This window comes from Dermochelys coriacea, chromosome 1, assembly GCF_009764565.3.
Source record: "Dermochelys coriacea isolate rDerCor1 chromosome 1, rDerCor1.pri.v4, whole genome shotgun sequence".
NCBI classification, from domain to species: domain Eukaryota; kingdom Metazoa; phylum Chordata; order Testudines; family Dermochelyidae; genus Dermochelys; species Dermochelys coriacea.
This window is the reverse complement of record NC_050068.2, coordinates 243,069,977-243,092,631: the sequence shown is the minus strand read 5'-3', so window position 1 is coordinate 243,092,631 and position 22,655 is coordinate 243,069,977. Positions and strand designations below refer to the sequence as shown.

General features: G+C 42.6%; 1 protein-coding gene across 7 annotated transcripts in view; it reads left to right on the top strand.

Annotated features, from left to right (window-relative positions):
- WNK1 (WNK lysine deficient protein kinase 1) overlaps positions 1-22,144 on the top strand; it is a 174,299-nt gene extending 152,155 nt beyond the window's left edge. For 6 of the 7 annotated variants that reach the window (XM_043517897.1, XM_038395823.2, XM_038395814.2 and 3 more), the window contains 3 exons: positions 5,676-5,870; positions 19,217-19,404; positions 19,735-22,144. In XM_043517897.1, the coding sequence (XP_043373832.1) occupies positions 5,676-5,870; positions 19,217-19,404; positions 19,735-20,049 (698 nt within the window). In that variant the 3' untranslated portion in view covers positions 20,050-22,144. Of the gene's footprint in view, positions 1-5,675; positions 5,871-7,031; positions 7,104-9,818; positions 9,917-19,216; positions 19,405-19,734 lie in introns of those variants that run through there. The other variant, XM_043517883.1, reaches the window with a different exon arrangement.
- Positions 22,145-22,655: the final 511 nt, after the last annotated feature.

Genomic DNA, 22,655 nt, shown 5'->3' with positions numbered 1-22,655 from the left:
GTGACGTAAATAAGAAGCCGGCAGCATTATCTCCCACAAACGTAAACTTGTTTGTCTTAGTGATGTCTGAACAAGAAGTAGGACTGAGTGGACTTTTAGGCTCTAAAGTTTTACATTGTTTTGTGTTTGAGTGCATTTATGTAAAAAAAAAAAAAATCTACATTTGTAAGTTGCACTTACACGATAGAGATTGCACTACAGTACTTGCATGAGGTGAATTGAAAAATACTATTTAGATTCATAGATACTAAGGTCAGAAGGGACCATTCCGATCATCTAGTCTGACCTCCTGCACAACGCAGGCCACAGAATCTCACCCACCCACTCCTACGAAAAACCTCACCTATGTCTGAGCTATTGAAGTCCTCAAATCGTGGTTTAAAGACTTCAAGGAGCAGAGAATCCTCCCTCAAGTGACCCATGCCCCATGCTACAGAGGAAGGCGAAAAACCTCCAGGGCCTCTTCCAATCTGCCCTGGAGGAAAATTCCTTCCCGACCCCAAGTATGGTGATCAGCTAAACCCTGATCATATGGGCAAGATTCACCAGCCAGATACTACAGAAAGTTCTTTCCTGGGTAACTCAGATCCCATCCATCTAATATCCCATCTCAGGGGACTAGGCCTGTTTACCCTGAATATTTAAAGATCAATTAATTACCAAAATCACATTATCCCATCATACCATCTCCTCCATAAACTTATCAAGTAGAATCTTAAAGCCAGATAGATCTTTTGCCCCCACTGCTTCCCTTGGAAGGCTATTCCAAAACTTCACTCTACTGATGGTTAGAAACCATCATCTAATTTCAAGTCTAAACTTCCTGGTGGCCAGTTTATACCCATTTGTTCTTGTGTCCACATTGGTGCTGAGCTTAAATAATTCCTCTCCCTCTCTGGTATTTATCCCTCTGATATATTTATAGAGAGCAATCATATCTCCCCTCAGCCTTCTTTTAGTTAGGCTAAACAAGCCAAGCTCCTTGAGTCTCCTTTCATAAGACAAGTTTTCCATTCCTCGGATCATCCTAGTAGCCCTTCTCTGTACCTGCTCCAGTTTGAATTCATCCTTTTTAAACATGGGAGACCAGAACTGCACACAATATTCCAGATGAGGTCTCACCAGTGCCTTGTATAATGGAACTAAAACCTCCTTATCCCTACTGGAAATACCTCTCCTGATGCATCCCAAAACCGCATTAGCTTTTTTCACAGCCATATCGCATTGGCAGCTCATAGTCATCCTATGATCAACCAATACTCCAAGGTCCTTCTCCTTTTCCGTTACTTCTAATTGATGCATACCCAGCTTATAACTAAATTTCTTGTTGTTAATCCCTAAATGCATAACCTTACACTTCTCACTATTAAATTTCATCCTATTACTATTACTCCAGTTTACAAGGTCATCCAGATCCTCCTGTATGATATCTCGATCCTTCTCTGAATTGGCAATATCTCCCAGCTTTGTATCATCTGCAAACTTTATTAGCGCACTCTCACTTTTTGTGCCGAGGTCAGTAATAAAAAGATTAAATTAAGATTGGTCCCAAAACTGATCCCTGAGGAACTCCACTAGTAACCTCCCTCCAGCCTGACAGTTCGCCTTTCAGTAGGACCCATTGTAGTCTCCCCTTCAACCAATTCCTTATCTACCTTTCGATGTTCATATTGATCCCCATCTTTTCCAATTTAATAATTCCCCATGTGGCATGGTATCAAACGCCTTACTGAAATCTAGGTAAATTAGATCCACTGCGTTTCCTTTGTCTAAAAAATCTGTTACTTTTTCAAAGAAGGAGATCAGGTTGGTTTGGCACGATCTACCTTTTGTAAAACCATGTTGTATTTTGTCCCATTTATCATTGACTTCAATGTCCTTAACTATTTTCTCCTTCAATATTTTTTCCAGGACCTTGCATACTATAGATGTCAAACTAACTGACCTATAGTTACCCGGATCACTTTTTTTTTCCTTTCTTAAAAATAGGAACTATATTAGCAATTCTCCAATCATTCGGTACAACTCCTGAGTTTACAGATTCATTAAAAATTCTTGCTAATGGGCTTGCAATTTTGTGTGCCAGTTCCTTTAATATTCTTGGATGAAGATTATCTAGACCCCCCCGATTTAGTCCCAATAAGATGTTCAAGTTTGGCTTCTACCTTGGATGTGGTAATATCTATCTCCATATCCTCATTCCCATTTGTCATGCTACCATTATCCCTAAGATCCTCTTTAGCCTTATTAAAGACTGAGGCAAAGTATTTGTTTAGATATTGGGCCATGCCTAGATTATCTTTAACCTCCACTCCATCCTCAGTGTTTAGTGGCCCCATTTCTTCTTTCTTAGTTTTCTTCTTATTTATATGACTATAGAACCTTTTACTATTGGTTTTAATTCCCTTTGCAAGCTCCAGCTCTACTTGACTTTTAGCCTCTCTCTCTTCATCCCTACATGTTCTGACCTCAATAAGGTAGCTTTCCTTGCTGATCCCTCCCATCTTCCACTCCCTGTATGCTTTCTGCTTCTTCTTAATCACCTCTCTAAGATGCTTGCTCATCTAGCTTGGTCTACAACTCCTGCCTATGAATTTTTTCCCCTTTCTTGGGATACAGGGTTCCGATACCTTCTGCAGCTTTGATTTCAGGTAATCCCAGGCCTCCTCTACCTTTAGATCCATAAGTTCTTCAGTCCAATCCACTTCCCTAACTAATTTCCTTAATTTTTGAAAGTCAGCCGCTTTGAAATCAAAAACCTTAGTTGCAGATTTATTTTTGTTAATCCTTCCATTCTTCGCCATTTTTACAATGCAAATATTTGTAGTAAAAAATATAAAATGAGCACTGTACGCTTCGTATTCTGTTGTAATTGAAATCAATATATTTGAAAATGTAGAAAAAATCCAAAAATATTTAATACATGTCAATTGGTATTCTATTGTTTAACAGTGCAATTAAAACTGTGATTACTCACGATTAATTTTTTTTGAGTTAATCGTGTGAGTTAACTGCGATTAATCGACAGCCCTAATTTTAAAATTACAATTCAAATACGTTGTCTTTCTTAGAAGAGCATTTTGAAAACCCTAGTTGCACTCTTAATTAATTTTTTTTTATAGGTATGCATTCTGTAGAGACTAGTCAGAGTGCTTCTGCTGGCAAGAGCTGGGGATTCCAGTGTCAAAGGATGAATTCTAAAGCATAGGCAAACAGCCAGGCAAACTTATTTTTAGGAGGACCTCTTGATCCCTCCTGTTTAATTCCTGCTTGTTCTCATCACATTTAAAGATGGACTTTCACAGTGGAGCTAATTTTGCAGTAGACAACTGTACTTGGTGGTATTTCTGTTCCTTTGACTGCTGTTGCAGGTGTCTTTTATTTTCTTTAATAGGTGCTTAACAGCACAGCATCTCGTCTCAATGACGTTATAATCTCATTTTTACATCAGTCTGCTGTGGAAGTGACTACAGTGTCAAAAATTAAGCGTTTCATGCAATTACAGGATTAAATGAGGAAAAAGATGGATTATGAGGGAAGCCATTCTTCTTAAAACACGCAACAGTTTTCCTAACTAGCAACAGCAGTCAGAAAAATAGGTCCATGAAAATCAAAGTTCCTTCCCCAGCACATGCGAAAATCCCTCTTAAAACCCCTTGAATGCCATCGAGCACATCGATATGGGAAGGCCAGCATTGTGAATGGAAATATTTGTTGAAGTGGCTGTTACGTTCTGGCTGCAGAGTCCACAGGACACAGCAGGGCCTGTATCTTCAGCAAGTGAATTTTCCTTCCACAAACAGCATCAGTGGTCTTTGTGAAATGGGTTGGTGGTCCACCTAGCAATTTTAGCATTACTTGGCCTGCCTGTTAGTAGTCTCAGTGCGAAGACCAAGGATTGAATGGAAGTTCAGTATCCATTGTCCATTTTACTGACCAAAGAGGTGCCTCCAGGTCAAGGTTGTAGTGCATTGGCAGGGTATTTTTGGGAAAGCTTGCACTCTCTGTATCTCTTTTGTGGATAAGTAGGATTTTTCAATCTCCAGTGCTGTCAGCTTCTCACATGATAACAGCAAATTATTTTTTTTTAAACATCAGATTTATAGATGACACTCCCAAAGACTTGTTTAAATATTTCACTATTCTAAGAATGAGATGCAAAAATCCCTGCTGTCATATCTTCTCTGGAGAGTGTTATGTGAGCGGTGTATTCTGATGTAAAGGGCTCACAGAACAGAAGATGAATCTCCATACCAATGAATGAGCTATGTCAGGATTCCCTCCCCACTCTGTACTCTAGGGTATATATGTGGGGACCTGCATGAAAGACCCCCTAAGCTTATATTCCACCAGCTTAGGTTAAAAACTTCCCCAAGGCACAAATTCGTTTCCTTGTCCTTGGATGGTATTGCTGCCACCATCAACTGATTTAAACAAACATTCAGGGAGGGGCCACTTGGAGCCCTATCCCCCTGCAAAATATCCCCCCAACCCCTTCACCCCCTTTCCTGGGGAGGCTTGAGAATAATATACCAGCCAATAGGTTAACAAAGTGAGCACATACCAAATCCCTGGTTTTTAGGACACTTAAAATCAATCAGGTTCTTAAAAGAAGAATTTTATTTAAAAAAAAAAAAAAAAAGTAAAAATCACACCTGCAAAATCAGGATGGAAGATAACTTTACAGGGTAAATAAAAAGATTTAAAACACAGAGGACTCCCCTCTGGGCACTTCTTCCCAGTTACAAAACACAGGAATAAAACTTCCTCTTAGCATACAGAAAATTCACAAGCTAAGACAAAAGATAATCTAACATATTTCCTTGCGTTTACTTACAATTCCTGTAATTTTAGATGGATCAGTTTAGGATCTTTTTAGGAGCTGGGTCTCTTTGTCCGGAGAGGAAACAAAACAAAAAGCATAAATTAAACCTCCCCAGATTTGAAAGTATCTTATTTCCCCTTGGTCCTTTTGGTCAGGTGCCAACTAGGTTAACTGAACTGATGAACCCCTTACAAGTAAGTGATTCTGTACCTCTGGCCAGGATGGATTTGATGTTACTACATACATAAAGGTTGTTACCCTTCCCTTTATATTTATGACAAGCTAAAACTACTGTAAAGCAGTCTATTTTGCTTTCAAAATAAGATTCTCAGTAATAGACTGGCATCTGTCAAAGTAATGATAACTTTTCTCCTCATGCTCAGTCACCTGCACTGCTTAATTCTGCTCTTGCATGCAATGGATGAGCTATCTTGACACATAGTGAGGCAGAACAGGGCTGTAATTAGAGGCCTTTCTAAAAACCAGTTATTCCAAATTCCACTCCTGGCTCCTTTTTCAGCAACGGCAAAGTCACCTCTGTAGCCTTGGTAAGGCATGATAATCTAGATATAAGAATCCTTGCAAAAGGGTGAAGGCCCTTCCCTTGGGTTTTCCTGCTGATCGTACAGTCTCAGCATTTCTCCCTTATCACTCCTACAAGTTTTCTCCCAGTGATAGATTTTAGTTTTCATTTACTCACTGCAGATTTTTCCTGCTAAATCTCCCAAGCATTCATCAGCTCTAGACACACTTCCTTCTATCCAATGGGAACAGTGGAAAAGCCTCTGAGGCGAGGTGGGGAAGCTGAATGTCTGTTGTCCCATGTCCTGATTCTTATTTCTTTTTATAGGTAACCTGTCTTCTCAGAGTGCCCCTTCAGTCTTGCCCCCCCAGCAGACCCTTCATCCTCCTGGAAACGTCCCAGAGGCTGGACAAAACCATCTGTTACAGCCCCTTAAACCATCTCCTTCTAGTGAGAACCTCTACTCTGCCTTTACCAGTGATGGTGCTATTTCAGTACCAAGCCTTTCTGCACCAGGCCAAGGTAAGAACTTCTATGGAATTAATGCCAAATCTTATACCAGGGAATTCTCAGCCTCAAAATAGAATAGATTGACTTCAGGGTCTGGCCTGTGCTTAGAGACTGATCAGGATGTTAGTCTGCCTCTTTGTGAGGCCTAGCACACTATTTGCAGTTAGATTTCTAAGTTTTCAGGTTGGGAAAATTAGAGGTGAGGTAATAAAGGGGTAACATACTGCCCCTTCTGCTCCAATGGCAGCACTGAAAGGTTAGAAAAACCTGAAGAGGGTGAAAAAAGTCCTTCAGAAAATGCAGCTAACTCTGCAGTTGTATTGGCCAAAAAATTCTGTGGATAGGAATGTAAAATATGAGCACACAGTGGAAGGGGGTAGTTAATAGCACTCTTTTCCTTGTAGCCCTCAGATTGGGCACTTGTCTTTCTGATAAGGTATTAGAGTTTTAACTAGTCTCTGGAAGGCTCTGCTTGGTATTTGGGGGCCTCCTTTCTTCCACTCGTTACGGATTATTGGTCTATTTGTGTATTGCTTTATTCATTTCTGTGATTCACAATTGTTCCATTTTTCCATATAAGCTATCTTACAAATGCATTATATTTTTAAATGTTCCCATGAGACTAGTTGAATGCAGCAGTCTCAAGAAGCTGCTGGTGGTTTTGTTTGAATTACAGTGTGGGGAGTAAAATGTAGACATTGATAGGAAAAAAAAAAGATCAACAAGCGAAAGAATGGAAGATGGAAAGCTGCTCCTTCAGAAACTTCTCATTCTGAGGATTCTCTTCCCCTTCTCCACCAACCTGTTCTGGAAATATTGGGGCTACTAATCTGTAACTTCCTGTGTCCTAAAGTTGTGCAGTGTTTTACGTAATTTTACGTCTTTGCCAGGATTTAGACTAGCCTGTGGAGTTCAGCCTTATTCCTAATGGATTAGGAATTGGAAGGTAGCACTGTTTTAGTAACAAACAAACAAACTTGACTTATGAGTGGAGGAAGAGTCCTTGTTCCTTGTACTGTGTACATATCCCCTACTCCACCTCTTGAGGCTTGTTCTTGTGTGCCGTGTTACTGCATTTCACCCATCCAACCTCAAGTTGCTAACATCTTGTAGTTGTGTTCTGTCTCTTCTCCTCTCCTTTCTCTGTTCTTCCCTCTTTTTGTTTTATCACAGGCTGTGCGAAGTTTAACTGTGCATCTGAGCAGGTGACGTTCAAGCCTGGTGGCAGGAGGACCCGATTTCTGAGTACGCCCTGCTTGGCTCTTTGTGTGTAACACCTTTACTCCTTCCTTGTCTGTCTTTTTTTTTTTTTCTGCTGCTTGGATCTGATGTCTCATGCAGCCCATTCTCTTCTGCCTCTTTGTATTCCCCCCACTTCATGGCTCTGCTTAACTGCTCTTAATACACCTTAGAAGTTTGGGTTCTCATGTTAAGTGTCCTGTTTAATTTAGCCCTTAACAAGGGCCAGATAACTTAGATAAACTTTTAGGAAAACTTGTCTGTGGGAAATAATGATCTTCAAGGAACTAGCAGAGAATATGGGGAGGGAATCACCAAGTATATGAATATATGGGCCTTTCCTTATGGTTTGACTTACGATTGTTACAGACTGTACTTGTTGACACCTGAGAGACTTGTGGGGAAAAAGTCTGGTTCTCAGTAGCACTGAGAAGGTGGCAATGAGAGAGGGCTGCCCATTCCAAATTATAGCAAAGGGGGTGTATGGTGTGTGCTGTCTTTCCTAATAGGACAAAGTAGCTGCCTTAATGAAACTGTTAAATAAATTTGTATGGCTTCCTTTTACAACACATCTCCCTTTAGGGTGGGTAAATCTCTGCATGCTGTTCCCAGAAGTGCTCAGCGTAAATGCTGAGGTAATCAGAATTGTCTTTCTCATAATCACTGAGTAACTAGTGACTAAAACTGGCACTGTTGAAAGGTATTAGCCATGTGTGCAAAGGAACACTCAGGCCAAATGATCACATTCCATATTAGTAGCCAAGGGACCTATGTTCAGAAAGGGCTCTTCATATTGAGGACTGGAGGCAGATTAAACGTGCCATAGGTAGAGGGTTGTGGTGAGATGAAACTCCTCAAAACACCCATTTCTTCCCACCCCACAAAAAAATACTCCACATCCTTCTTATTTAAGGCCCTTCCAGCTGTCCTAGCAACCTAGTTCAAGTTTAAAAGTGGAGGGGGCAGGGAGATAATAGGATGGGTTTTTGACCTATGAGCCTCAAACTTCTGATGTGGTTATTTGAAGTGTTTAAATGCATGGGCTAAGGCTTCAAAAAATATGCTTTTTTCCTGGGAGTGATACAAAATACCACTGTTTCCAGTGTAGACAAGACCTTTGAATGCTGTGACACTCCTTCTCTTCTCCTCCCCCCTCCAACCCCCCCTCCCCTCCCAAAAAATGACTGGGTATGTGAGAGCTGGAAGCCCTATGAAATGGCCTACATTTGCCACATTTCACACACCTTCCACAGACTTTAGCATTCGTCCTCCTACAGCAAGCAGCAGCTCAGCTGGGCTAGGGATCTTTGTGGATGAACTCCAGTGAATAAAGCAACAGTTAGAGCAAGCCTTCTACAGAGACAGCTGCAATGGAACTGACTAAATTATCCTCTTTATACTGAGAGGAGGGTGAGAAGAGTCCTTAATTGAGTTTTTCAGCAATACTTTAAACCCTGCCATAAATAAATTCCCAATATTGGGACTAAATGCACCATTAGTGCATAATTGCTCGTGTAACTTTTCTCCTCTCCCTGCTGCTTGGCCTCCAAACCACACAGCTTTAAAAGCTTTGAGCAGGAAGATTAAGGTATTGAAGGGATGTGCAAAGAATGTCCATTTGGACTTGCAAGCTTTATAGTTTCTTTTCCTGGAAGAAGTTAAATTCTTAGAAAATCTGGGAAAGCATATATTTTAGTCTTCCCTATGCCTTTTATGTAAAGAACAGTAGGGGTGTCACTCCTTCACTCTCGGCCTCTGAGATTGGCGTTGTGAGCTGGATGCACTCATCGTTACTGCTTTCTTATGTGGTAGTGTCCCGCTAGCTTGTCACAACCTCAATCCAGCTGTCAGCTTTCTCTTGAGGCAAACTATAAAGCCTCTCCTGAGAAGTAAGTACCATGCTGTGGTGGGATGGATTGTTTCCTCTCCTGAAATTTGACATTGGTGGATGGACTTTCTGAAAGGTTTATTGTCGCTGTCCTGTAAAAGTGGGTAATGCTTCCGATAGCGCAGCTTGGCTTGAATGCTCAGTTTGTTTACAGGTTGCTTGCTTCCTGGAATCTGATATGCTGTCTCAGCCACTTCTGGAGGGTGGGGGAAAGACACCTAGTTAGAAATGGCAATGAAGAGGAAACAGTGCATTGATCAATAACATGCTTTTAACTATGCAGCTGGAGGAGCTGATTGGTACAGGCCCACTAGGGGTATCAGTAACTGTTGCACTAACATTTTAGAAAAGATGCAAGGGGGATGTGGTGATGGATGGTGAGAGTACATGATCCACGCTTGGATCCTCAGAGTACCCCACAAATTCTCAGACAGATGAAAGCCATGAAGGACACTTCCCCTTTCCAGATAGAGGTGGAAGATTTTTTTTTTTTTTTTGGCTGTTGCTATTGTGGTAAACAGCCCGTGATCAAGAAGTACCAATGCTAAACACCAGCACATCCTAACATTCTTAAAATACCACTAGATTTCAGAGAACTATTGGAGAACAAACATATTAGTCAAGTTTTGTGTGAGAGTACAAATGGTGAAACACTGTTTTGTGGTCTGGGTATTTCCATAGGACATCCCACTGGGCTCTCAATGTAACTGCAGCCAGTGGCAGTGTCCAGCTGTACCATCTCCTCTTTCTCATTGGGCTTTGTGCTGTTCGCTGATATTAAACACTCCTCACTGTTCCTCATTTTAACAAATTACTCTTTCTTTGTGCTTCAGGGAAGATGGTGAAAAAAGTCTGTCCTTGCAACCAGCTCTGTAGTAATTATCTTATTTTTGTTGTTTCTGATCCCTGTTCATGAGTTGCCCTCTGATCAGTGAAGCCTAACCTCTGTGAATCTGTCTCCAGCACAGCATCTGTCTCTGTCTCGGTTATCCCCTCTAACATGTATTCCTTTGCTAACATGTTAATAGGTTCTGGCTGCCTATTCATTTTTGCAGACTAGTGGGAAATGAACTGCTGCTCAGTACTGTAGAGGCTTGCTGGCTCTCAGCTTAGCTGTGGAACTCCTTGCTGATTGGTAATGACAGTGAACTGTGAAGTAGGATCAGTTGCACACAGCAGTGCTGAGGTGCTAAAATTACCCCTTTGTGCAGCAGGATTTGCTTGTAATGACTATGCTGAAAGGGTTTGCCTATTCTTGTCTCCTGATTCCATTGCAGAGACTCCTTCAAGATCTTAAAGGGTAAGGACAAGCCATTAAATGGCTTCAACATGTGCCCCCAAAACAGGAACAGTTTAGATATGCCTAATCTAAGTGTGCTGGTATTATCTAAGATTATCTTTGAGGGTGGGAGCTCAAGCTGGTTTCCAAGGGAGGAAATAAAAGGGCACAGAGAATGAAAGCATGATGGAGTAACAGGCTGAGAGGAGAAGTCTGTTTTCATTTCAAATCCTTCATTATGTCACCAGACAAGAAACTGGGACGTTTGCTGTGGCTGAGCAGGACTGGAGAGGGTTGTTTCCATTGAATGCCATGAATCTAAGCACTCCCCTTTCAGACTCTTCTGGATGGCTCTAGGTTTGGATTAGAGCAGAATAACCAACTTCTGAAATTTAAAATCCCTGAGAATGTTTAATAAGATGCTGTTGATAAGAAATGAGCCCTGTCTTTATTTATTTATTTATTTATTTATTTACTTATTTATTTTATTTATTAGCTCATGTTTTACAGCACAGGTCAATCCTACTCTGTCCCTGCTGTGAGGCTGAGACAGGTGCTCCTAAATTAACAAAATCACTTCGTAGACAACAGAAACTACTCAAAGCAAGCATTTCAAAATGTTTGTAAATCCCATTGCACATTTACAGGGGAATACACTCTGGTGTCTCTCGACTAAATGTGCCTCTCTCTCCTAAACCCGTGTCTGTGGATTATCCTGGAGACATCGGGGTATGATCTGTAATTCCAGACCAAAATGTAACTGGGTATACAATATATAAATGTATTGAGCAGCAGGGTGCAGATGACTGGCCATCAGGAAGGGGTTGAGAGGTGCTGGTTCCTGCATGAACTCTTGACTATGGAATGTGGTGATCCTGCTGTCTGTTTTGGTACCTCTTCTTCCGTGTCTTTTGCTTTGTCACTCTTGCCTGTTTGTATGGGTTCCAATGTCACCCTTTCACTTGCTTTGCTGCCTTGTCAGATAATAGTTCCAGGTTCCTTTCACATTACACATGCTTGAGTTTCTCACTGTTGGATCACACTTTCCTTAGCACACTACACGGTATGGTCCTCATACTCCTGTTCCTTTTGAACTCCCACCACACATGTTTGTGAGAGGCCCTCTGTTCTCTTCCCCCTTCATCTGTATTGCTGCATGGGGCTCCTTGCTCCTAATGATTACACCCCTATTATTAGGTACTATAGGTGGGAGAGGGTTTCATGTTTTCTAGGCAGTGCTGGGAGAGGGGATAGCATTACTCACTCCAGTAGCACATTGCTCAGTTGCTACAGGTAATAAATATGTTGTCTGTCTTTTTCAATATCATAACAAGAGCCATTCCAGCTGAGATTTGGAGAGATTGATGTTCTTTCCAGGTATGAGGGTCCTGAAGAGAGATGTCTAGGGAAGTGAGTAACAAAGAGCCACTTCATTCGTTTCAGTTAGTGGTTTTGGCTTCTAGCTTTGTTGAGTAGTGAGATGGTGATTTCGCTCGTGAGGTTTTTGATGATTTTTGTCATACATATCTGTTCAACACACCTGGGTTATCCCAGATGCTGTCCCTGTTGTAACCTTAGTAGCAAGCCAACGATAATTGTTATGCAAGCCTCTTAACCCTGGTTGAGAGGCAGGTGTCCAAGGTATGCAGATACAGCACTGGTGAGCATCTTCCCTGTATTTTGAGGAAGAATTGTTCTTTCAGTGCTGGACTCTACGTGCATTCCACTGGGGGTAGACATGCGCACCATGCACCTGAAACTGGAGAGTTCTTGCAAGTAGTGTCCATTGATCTGCACCTGTGCCTCAGCTGTCTTCATGATCTGCACCCTGTGTATAAGAGACTGGCAGACTGACCACCTGCCTCTCTGGTTCATTTTTACTGCTACAGGGCCGGAGCTGGAATCCTCCAGTGTCCAGAGTTTCTTCTTTCTCTTCATCCTGTAAATATATTCAAAATTACATAATTCTTAGGGGTTTTTTTTAATGTTTTTGAGAATTATATTTAGCTAGTGTTTAGAATCCCCACCCTGGGGAAGCTTCTTGGCATGGGACTGGCTTATGCCCAGACCTCTGGGCTTCAAAAACTGTTGCTTGCCCCTGCTCCTTTTGGTCAGTGATGACCACCATCACCAGTGCTGCATCTACTGCCTGAGGCAGCATATATCTCCACCAAGTGCTGTATCTGCCATTACTTTTCCAGCCTAACACAGCAGGGGCAAGAGCTCTGACTTCAAAAACAAATTATGAAGCAGGCAATGAGACTCCAATCAGACCAAAGCTGGGGAGACCCTCCCTTATGTTGGTCAGAGTTGACGAGGAGCATGCCTCATAGTTCGGTGTCTGACTCCGGTGCAGAGAAGGGCATTGGAAAGGACCTTTTGACTGGGCCCCCTCATGAGAGTAAGGGGCACTCTCTCAAACACTCTTAGACCCTGGAAGAGGGGAGATCCCTCCATGACCCCATCAAAGTCAGATGAGCCTTCATGCCCAAGCCATAAGGGGTTAGGCCCCCCAAGCCACATTGGCATAGTCCAAAGACTTAGGAGCAAGACTCCTTCAGTATCAGCCTCTGCTCCAACCTCAACACTGACTGCAGTACCATCCAAACTGAAGCACCAAAACCCAAAGGATTGGGAAGTGTTGGTTACTGTCAGGTCAGAGACTCATTCGTTAACAGTACTGGCACAGCCCCATAAGGAACTGCTGTCAATTACCACTTCAGTGGAATGGAATAACAGATTACAATTGCTGAAAGTATTGTTGATTTATACCACTGCTGCTGATAGCTTCATTCTCCTGGATCCACAATCTCCCTTGTTATCAAGATTGATTCTCACTAGAGAGAAACTAGTGCCTGTGGGAATCCAGGACTCTTGGAGAAGGCTGTCCTGTCCTGTCTGCTAGCTGTCTGCATGGATTTCTCTCCGTGGATCTGTTGGCACTGCTGTTGGGCCCATATCCAACCTTTTCATCTTAAGAAGGGTCAGATATATTGGTGGAAACTGCTTCTGCTCCACCCAGGGAAATTCAGCACAGACAGGGGATTGAGAATTTCTTAGAATCAGCCTCGACTATACAGGTAAGATCTTCCTCCTTAGATCAGTGGTACTCAGTTCCTTGGAGGTCACCACAACCTGGCTTCAACCCCTCCTACTGACTTTATTGGGGTTCTTGGGACCCTTATGTATGTTGCCCAGAATCCATCAGTTCCAATGGGGATTCATACCACCCTTCTCCTCCAAGGGGCCAGTCTGAACCCTTGAGTCCATGGAAAAAGGGGAAGATAATCTGGTTCCAACACAGGTGTCATCCTTCTCAATTTATGAAGTGGTCGCTCCAGCTTCTGTCTCCCCTGGATGATCATAGATGTCCAAGGAGCTTATATGGAGAATGGTGGAAGAGCTTCGGATCTCTTTAGAGGAAGTCCAAGACACTGACATTAGCTCCTGGATATCCTCCAAACTGAAGGCTCCAGTCGGGTTGCTCTCCTGGTCAGTGGAGCCATTCTGGAACCAGCTAAAGCTGTGCACTACCTGTGCCCCTACCCACAAAAGAGCAGAGACATTATACTTTGCCCTGACTAGGGGAACAGAGTTCTTGTTTACCCACCCTACTCTGAAGTCCTTGGTAGTCCAGGCAGCCACTGAAAGATCCAGACGAGCACCAAGGACCATCCCTGCAGGTAAGGAGGCAAACGTCTCAACCTTATGGGGAGAAAGATCTTTGCCTCTACCAGTCTACAGTTTAGGATCAAATGATCAGACTCTTCTTGCCAAATAATATTCCTTGAACTGCTCTTAAGTTTCTGGACTTTAAGGATAAACTGCTTCAGAAGACAGGGCTCAATTTTAAGCGCTTATTGACTGCAGAATGGTGGCCAGGACCTTTTTGTGGGATGTAATTGATGTGGCTGATATGATAAAGATCCCAAGCAGCTGCCATTGTGATGCAGCAGGAATCATGGTTTAGCTCTTTGGGGCTCAAGATGGAGGTTCAGAGCACAGCTGAAGACCTCATTTGATGAAACTAATCACTTTAATGAAAAGACTGGATGAGTCTCTGCACTTATTGAAAGACTTTAGGGCAACTCTTCGCTCCCTGGGTATTTATACACCTGCTCCAAAGAGAAAATATTCAACAGCCTTAAAAACCAAGGTCCTTACCACAACGCTTTTATCATCAATGCTCCTACGAGCCATCTTGCAAACAACAGAGTGCAGAGACCAGACTACCTGGTGCCTTGCACTGCAGTCATGACTATCAACCTTGCCATCCAATGAAGAGATGCTTATGACGTGATTTTAGAGAGCTGTGAACCAATATTGATGCCACCAGATTGAGATTCACCAAATTCTGAGATTCATTTTAGGAGGGTGGATAGTGAAATTTCCCCCAAACTGCGAAATTAGACACGTGTACTGGATATCATCCTGTTCTGGCTATACCATTGAATTTCTTTGCCCACCTCCCCCAAAGCTCCCTTGACTGTGCTTTTTCAAGGACCATTTTCAAAGGGAATTCTGTCAGAAAATACAGGTTTTTTTTCCCCCCCAATGAGGAGAAATATAGCATCCCACCTCCACATCAAGGAAATGGGTTCTGTTCAAAATATTTTAGTCCCCAAAAAGAAGGGAGGCTGGAGATCAGTTGACTCAGGTCGAGAACGGAACTTTTTTATTCAAAACTAAAATTCCTCATGGTTACATTAACACTGATAATACCATCCTTCAACATGGTTCTCAGCTTTTGATATATGCGGTAGTATTTTAGCTGTGCTGGTCCCAGGATATTAGGATGACAAGGTTGGTGAGATAGTATGCCTTATTGGATCAACTTTAGTTGGTGAGAGACAAGCTTCTGTGTAAGCTTGAAAACTTGTCTTTCTCACCAACTGAAGTTGGTCCAGTAAAGGATATTACCTATTCCTTAGGTTTGTGGTGGATCCCCACCACTGTCAATACAGGGTGCTCCGGTTTTGGCTCCCGGAGTCTTCACAAAAATTTTCTCAATAATAGCAGCTCAGTGTAGACAAGATGGCTCCACCATCCTCCTGTACTTGGATGACTGGTTTCTAACCAGTAGGTCTTACCTGGAAGTGTTAACATCAACTTTATTGCTGCTCCACCTTCTAGCATCCCTGGGAATCTGTGTAAACATGAAAAAGTCTACCTTGATTCTGACACAGACCATAGAATTTATAGGAGCAACATTGGATTCAATCAAGGGAAGGGCCTACTTCACCACTGAAAGATTTTGTGCCATGGGTGCTCAGATGTGGTTACATGCAAATCTCGAACATCAGTTCGGATGTGCCTTGCTCTCTTGGGCTGTATGAAGTTATAAACTTGCATAATGTTGTTCACCTGACTCCACCTTTGTTGCCTGAAAGCTTTGTTCCAAATAGCATATACACTGAGCAAGTACAGCATGAATCCCACAGTGACAGTTTCTTCTGAGGTGAGCCCCTCTCTGGCATGGTGGAGGGACTCTGGCCGTGTGTGTGGGAGTTCCCTTTTTATCACCTACACCCAACCATAAATGGATGCTTCCCTGATAGGGTGGGGAGCCCACGTTACAAGGCGCTTGCACGTTTCAAGAAGTTTGAATACACCAGTCTTTTGGAACTGAGATCAGTATGGGAGGCTTGCTAAAAGCATATATACCATTCATACAATCCCAGTGCATCCTCATAAGGTCGGACAACATAACTACCATTTTCTATATGAACAAATGGGGAAGGTGCGTTCCTTGCCCCTGTATATACAAGCGGTCAACTTATGGAACTGGTGTATACGGCACCACATCACCCTATTGGCAATGTACCTCCTGGGCATCCATAATTCACTGGCAGACAATGTCAGCAGACGTTTCACGACTGATTACAAGTGGGAGTTACATGGTTCAGTAGTCAATAGCATCTTCACTCAGTGGGGAGCACCCACTTGGAACCTGACCATGTGGACTCCCCAACCTGCCAGGAAGTGCAAAACGTACTGCTCCAGAGGAACCCAAGGTCAGTACTCCAGAAGTGATGCACTCTTCCTACTGTTGACAGATAACTTCAGCTATGCCTTCCCTTCCATCCCACTACTGCCTTGAGTTCTATGGGAAATTTGACTAGATGGGGCACAAGTTATCCTCCATCATCCAAGATGGCCTGAACAATTTGGTTTCCAAGCCTCCTTCAAATGTCATCCTCCACTTAACAGCATTTGGAGGTATCTGGATCTCTTGACCCAGAAAAGTGGTAGGGTAAGGCATCCCACCCCAGATGCTCATCATCTCATGGCTTGGTATTTGGATTGGTGTCGAGCAATCATTCTTAATAATATCAGAAAAGACCACCAGAAAATGTTGCGTAGCCAAGTGGAAATGTTTTGCTGGGCCCAGATAGAGAAACCATATATCTCCACCAGACAGTGGATATTCCCACTGTTTTTAGACTATCATTTTACCCTCAAGATGGTAAGATTTTACGCTTAGCTTGCTATGGGTTTATCTAGCAGCAGTTAGTGTGTGTGGTTCACCAGCAAATGATGACTCTTTATCCAGTCAATAATAGCCCAGTTTTTGAAGGAACTGATCAGAACCTTTCTGCCAGTAAAGAAACCATCCCTCCACTGGGAACTTAATTTAGTGCTTTTGGCACTCACTAGATCTCCTTCAAAGCATTCATTACGCATTTCTTGGCTCACCTATCAATGAAAGTCACCTTTGTCATTGCCATCACCTTGTCTAGAAGGGTGGGTGAACTTGGGGCCTTAATGGCTAATCCTGTATACACAGTATTCCGTAAGGATAGTCTTGCTACACTACACCTAAAATTCACTGCTAAGATGGTTTTAAAATTTCACATAACCAATCAATTCACTTAAGTTTGTTTTTGCCCAAAGCCCCATGCCTCTAGCGAGGAGAATAGACTTCATTCCTTTTGATCTAATCTGAGCATTGTACCTGCAGAGAACAAAATGGATCAAAAAGTCATTTAGACTGTTCATTGCCATAGCAGAATGAGTCCTAGGACAAGCTCTGAGTCTCCAAGTTGATTTCTGGCTGTATCATACTCTTATCAGTTGGCACAGCTGCCTCCTCCATACTCGGTAAAGGCTTACTCTATAAGGGCACAGGCAGCCTCAGTAACATCACTTCTAGAGGTGCCCCTGCTTAATACATACAAGGTGTCTACATGGAGTTCCATCCACATGTTCTTGAGACATTACACCATGGTCCAAGACTCCTCCACTGACGCATCCTTTGGGACAGCTGTTCTACAAGCAGCTGTACCACCTGCATCCTGTCATCCTCTCTGAGTACTGCTTGCCCATCAACCACCGTGAAATACACATCAGGACCAGCACTTGAAGAGGAAAGGGAAGTTGCTTATTGTATCTGGAGTTCTTTGAGATGTGTGGTTCCTATCTGTATTCCAGTACCTGCTTTCTTCCACTTTGCTTTGGACCGGATCGGACCGGACTGGATTTGTCAGAGAAACAATTGGAAAGATGGTCAGTCTGCCCCGCCCCTTATGTTTTTGGCATGGGACAGCCATGGTTGGTGCAGGAGCAGGCCAACAGACACTACTTGCAAGAATTCTCTGGTCGCAGGTGCCTGGTGCGCATACATACTCAGTGGAATACAGATGGGAACTACACATCTCTAAGAACTCCTGTTTACAATGAATAACTTTTTTTTCTGTACTGGACAGGGATTCAGTAGCTTTAGGTTCTGCTCATCTTTGCCACAAATTCCAGTGTGACATTGGGCAAAACAGTTAACTACTGTGTGACACAGTTCCCCATCTGTAAAATGAGGACACTTCTTCACCTCTCAGGGTTGTTGAGGCTTATTTCATTATATATGTGAAATGCTTAGAGACTGCAGTAATGACTGCCATAGAAAAACTTAAAATTGAATGCAGCTGTTTGTTCTGCAGTTGCAAATGAGGCCTGAAGTGGATGAGGATGCACAAGACAGAGGAGGGATGAGAAGAGGCTCTTAACTCCTTGCCACTTTGAGTAACCTTCAGTGAACTCTCCAGCAGAACTGAAATTCAGCATTATGTGGACTCCTTCATTCTTAGTCAACATATGAATAGTTTCTCCATATATGTTCTAGCTGTTCATTTGCCAACATCAAACTGAATTTGCTATTTTCATATGGAATGCTTGCAGCTCTGAATGGCGAATCTGATCACAATGGCAAAAAAGATTTCCTGGAACGCACCACATCAAAGAACAGTTTTTTGGGGGATGGGGGGGATTTGTTTTGTTTTTTGTTTCTGAAGTGCAGGTTGCCCTGATGGATATACTGGGGATCCGTGTGCTCTAGCCCACTGGACACAAGTCCTGTAGTTGAGTGCAATAGTGCCTGCAGTTTCTGCCTTTCATCCAGATGTTCTCTTCACGTAATCTGGGTTCCTGGTACATTCTGCATTCTGTGGAGTAGAGTTAATTGGGTTACAGAGCAGCCACCTGTGCTGATTGTACTGCTGCTTACTCGGCGTTCTGTATCATGGGCAGAGTTGGAAATGAACTGTGCTCAAACAGTAGCTGCTACTTGCTTGTTTTTTAAAAAATGTGGTGCCAGGGGAAGTAAGCATTTATTTGTCACGAGTTCTGCCACTTAATATGAAACCCAGTCTTCCCTCCTCCCTCATTGCCAAAAGAGGAGCCTGGTATGGGCAGCAGCCACTCAATTCCTACACAGTTGCTACTTGCAGCACTTCTTGGAAAACAAACACATCTACAAAATACCTTTTTAATCTGAGAAAATAGCTAAATGAGCCCTTGTAAATTCCCCCTTCAACATGTCCTGGAATCGAAATGTAGAATTCATGTGCATGGCTTTTTAACTCTTGCTCCGTACTATTGCACCATTGTCATAGTTCCTAAACTTCATAAAAACTAGTTGTAACCTGGCTTTTGATTCTGCTGTTGTCTTCGTACTTTTAGGGACCAGCAGCACTAACACAGTTGGGGGTACAGTGAACAGCCAGGCACCCCAATCTCAGCCTCCTGCCATAACTTCCAGCCGGAAAGGGACTTTCACAGATGACCTGCACAAGTTGGTAGACAACTGGGCCCGTGATGCTATGAACCTCTCAGGAAAGAGAGGTGGCAAGGGGCATAGCAGCTATGAGGTAAGATATTTCTCCCCTTTATTTCCCACTTGAACATGCATGGATGGAGAGCTGTCACTGCTAACATAACTTGTTGTCTGAGTCTCAAAACACATATAAAGAACAGTTTCCATGTAGCCAGGCCAAAATAGTGCTCTAGGAGGGAATGAGCCATAGCTTACATGTGGAGGGCTCCTACCACTTGTTTTGTCAGGCTCTAGAGCGAGGAAGGTCATGGTATCATTTGAGAAGCACCCATGTAACTCCGTTACATGGAAGGGGCTGTGGATGGAGGGGAACTGCTTCAGCCACACTTAAATAATTTCTCTTTGGGGCTGGGTTTTCTTTCAGGGCCCTGGAATGGCAAGAAAGTTCTCAGCACCAGGCCAGCTATGTATTTCTATGTCGTCCTCCCTGGGTGCTACGCCTATCTCTGCAGCATCAGCTACCTCTCTAGGTCACTTCACAAAGGCTATGTGCCCTCCACAGCAGTACGGTTACCCAACAGCGCCCTTTGCAGCTCCCTGGAGTGGGACAGCTAGTCCAGCACAACAACCCCTTGGTCAATTCCAGCCTGTAGGAGCTGCCTCTTTGCAAAGCTTCAACATCAGCAACTTGCAGAAATCCATCAGCAACCCCCCAGGCTCCAACCTGCGGACCACTTAGCCAGACCCAGAGACTCTGCTGGGTAGAACTCGGGACAGGAGATGGGGAGGGAATTAGGGCCCTGTATCAACTACTAGTGCTGCACTGAACTGGCTATTTCTGCCAGAATGGGAATGAGCTTCCCTTTTCCAACCATTGCTGTCAGCTCTCGGTAAGGAGAGTTTCCCCATTTCTGAAGGGGGAGGAGGGTGATGGGCACGAACACTCCTGCTCTTGTATAAGATGAGCAATGAAAATAGAAGTCACTGGATCGATGTGCTCTCACTGTAAAAGTACTTCAGTTTGAGTCTGAATCCACATGTGCTGAGATGGGAGAGTTTAGTCTTAGCATGAGGTTTTAACACACTTCTCATTTTCCCTGAAGAATCTAGGTCAGGAGAGAAGCTGTCCAAATCTCCCTCTTCTCCCCCAAACAATCATCCTTACCTCCTGAGTGGTAAGGCACACAAATGGACTTGCAGTGCAGCCCATGCTTGAGAGATAGGTCATTACTGCTTTAAGTAAAAGATATTAACAGCTTTGACTGCAGCATTAGAGCAATTTAAATTGTTTAAAAATAAATTTTAAAAAGTTCCCTGCGGACATGTACTTACCATCAGTTTTGATGTGGAAACACTGTGATATATAAATGTTGTTGGACAACAGTAGTTTAAAAATGAGTGGAAAATAGAGGGTTAAAAAAAGTTAAAAAGAAAAAATGGGAAAAAAAGCTAGCTATATCCTATACTTATTGGAGACACTTTAACTTTTTCCTTTGTATTTTCATTGTATTAGATAAATGTGAATGTAAAATTGTATAAATTAATGTACTTGAATACTTGTCTGTTCTCCCAGTATGCTTGCTGGATATTTTAGTGCCTTGGACTTTTATTGCTTCTGCAGTTAGCATCGCTTTCTCAGCAGGTCCCAGCTGGTCAGAGCAAGTTAAGGGAAGAATGGACTATTTTGTACCTAGTGACTGAGATACCAAAGGGTTAACTATATAAAATCAGAGTTACAGTATGACTATATGTTAAATTAATTTATAATTTAACATATATATAGTCATACTGTAACTTTGATAGGATAGGTGTTGGAAGGAGGGAGAACCATTGAGGCTGAGGTTGGAACAGAGCTTTGGGTGGTGGGGAAACCTGTCCATGTTGACAGAGTAAGCAGTTGATGGTACAATGCTAGTGTAAGAAGGGGTGATAGGCAGAAGTGATGGAGGGGGAAGAGGAAGCTCAAGTGAAACTAACAAATATTTCCTAGAGCCTTAAGAAGGCTGGATCAGAACAGAGGATGGGAAGAAAGTGCATATTTTGGAAAAGTTCAACTTTAATGTTGTTTTGATTATTAAGCTGTGACGTGAAAAGTGGCTAGGTGAGGGTGTGTATGGAGGTGGAGCCATTACCCTTAGGGGGATGGAGTTATCTGCTGGGATTGCTTTCCTTACCTTTTTTTTTTTTAATCCATTCGTGCTAGGAGTAGACTTTCCTGGTGCGATGTCCATTGCCGGCAATGGATGCACTCGAAACAGCCGGCATCAAGGAATTCCCTGTTTTAAGCATGCAGAGGACTTATGATTTTGTTCACTCTAAAGAATTTAAACTGGTACCAGGACCATAACTAACTGTGCCATCTTTTAGTAGCTGTATTGTACCTTCTACTTCTCAACTCATTTTCCCTTTTTCATACTGAAAAATACTGGTTCCCTGTTCAATGTAATAATACTGCAATCAACCAGTATTACTCTGTAGTGCTGCAACAAGCTGTGAAGGGTCAAAGTACTGCTTCCTGGTACTTGGGAGTAGCTCAGTGGTGTCCTGGAAGTGTCTGCACCAAGGAAATCTTACTCACATGAATTTTCTGTGAGCACTGCTCCCTTGTTAGGGGGTCTTTCTAGGGAATTTATACTTTCTGTGGATGTTTTGTTCTTGTCTCTAAAAACAAATGCACAAGATCTGTTTCTTTCCCTTCACCTGGTTTTGATGTTTACAGCAGCTTTGTCAGCCAGGATACCACTGGCATTATAGGGTGGAAATGAAGAGTCTGTGGGTGGAGGCTAGTGGCAAAGTGGCTGGGTTCTAACAGTTTCTCAGTAGATTGTTTTTTTTAAATTCTTGGCAAATAACACAGGTGCTGTAGAACCACAGAATGAGATAAAAGATCTCACCATTGTGTGTGTGTGTGTGGTTGGAAGAGAATGTCTGCTGGTAAAATTAATCAGAAAGCCTCTGCTTTCTGGTTAAAATGACTGGAGAGGAAGCTCCTGAATACACCAAGTATGGGTAGGGAAAACAGTACTCTGTGTAATGGAGTAATTGTATGGCTGAAGCAGTAACAGGAGTGGGGCAACACTTCGTGGCAGAAGAACTGATCAGCTGAATGCAGCACATGGTTATTTAATTATTTTGATTTAATAAGTTTGAGGTCGGCTTTTCACTTAACGTTATGCAAGAAGTGGTTTTATTTACCATTGATTTCCCTCCTGTGGATGAAATAACTGAAGTCTAGAGGAATAAACTAATGCTACTGAACTGTTAAATTATTTTGTGTTAATATTACACTTTGAGTACCTTTTTTCCACATAAAATCTGTTTCTGAATTACAAATGTTTTCTTTAC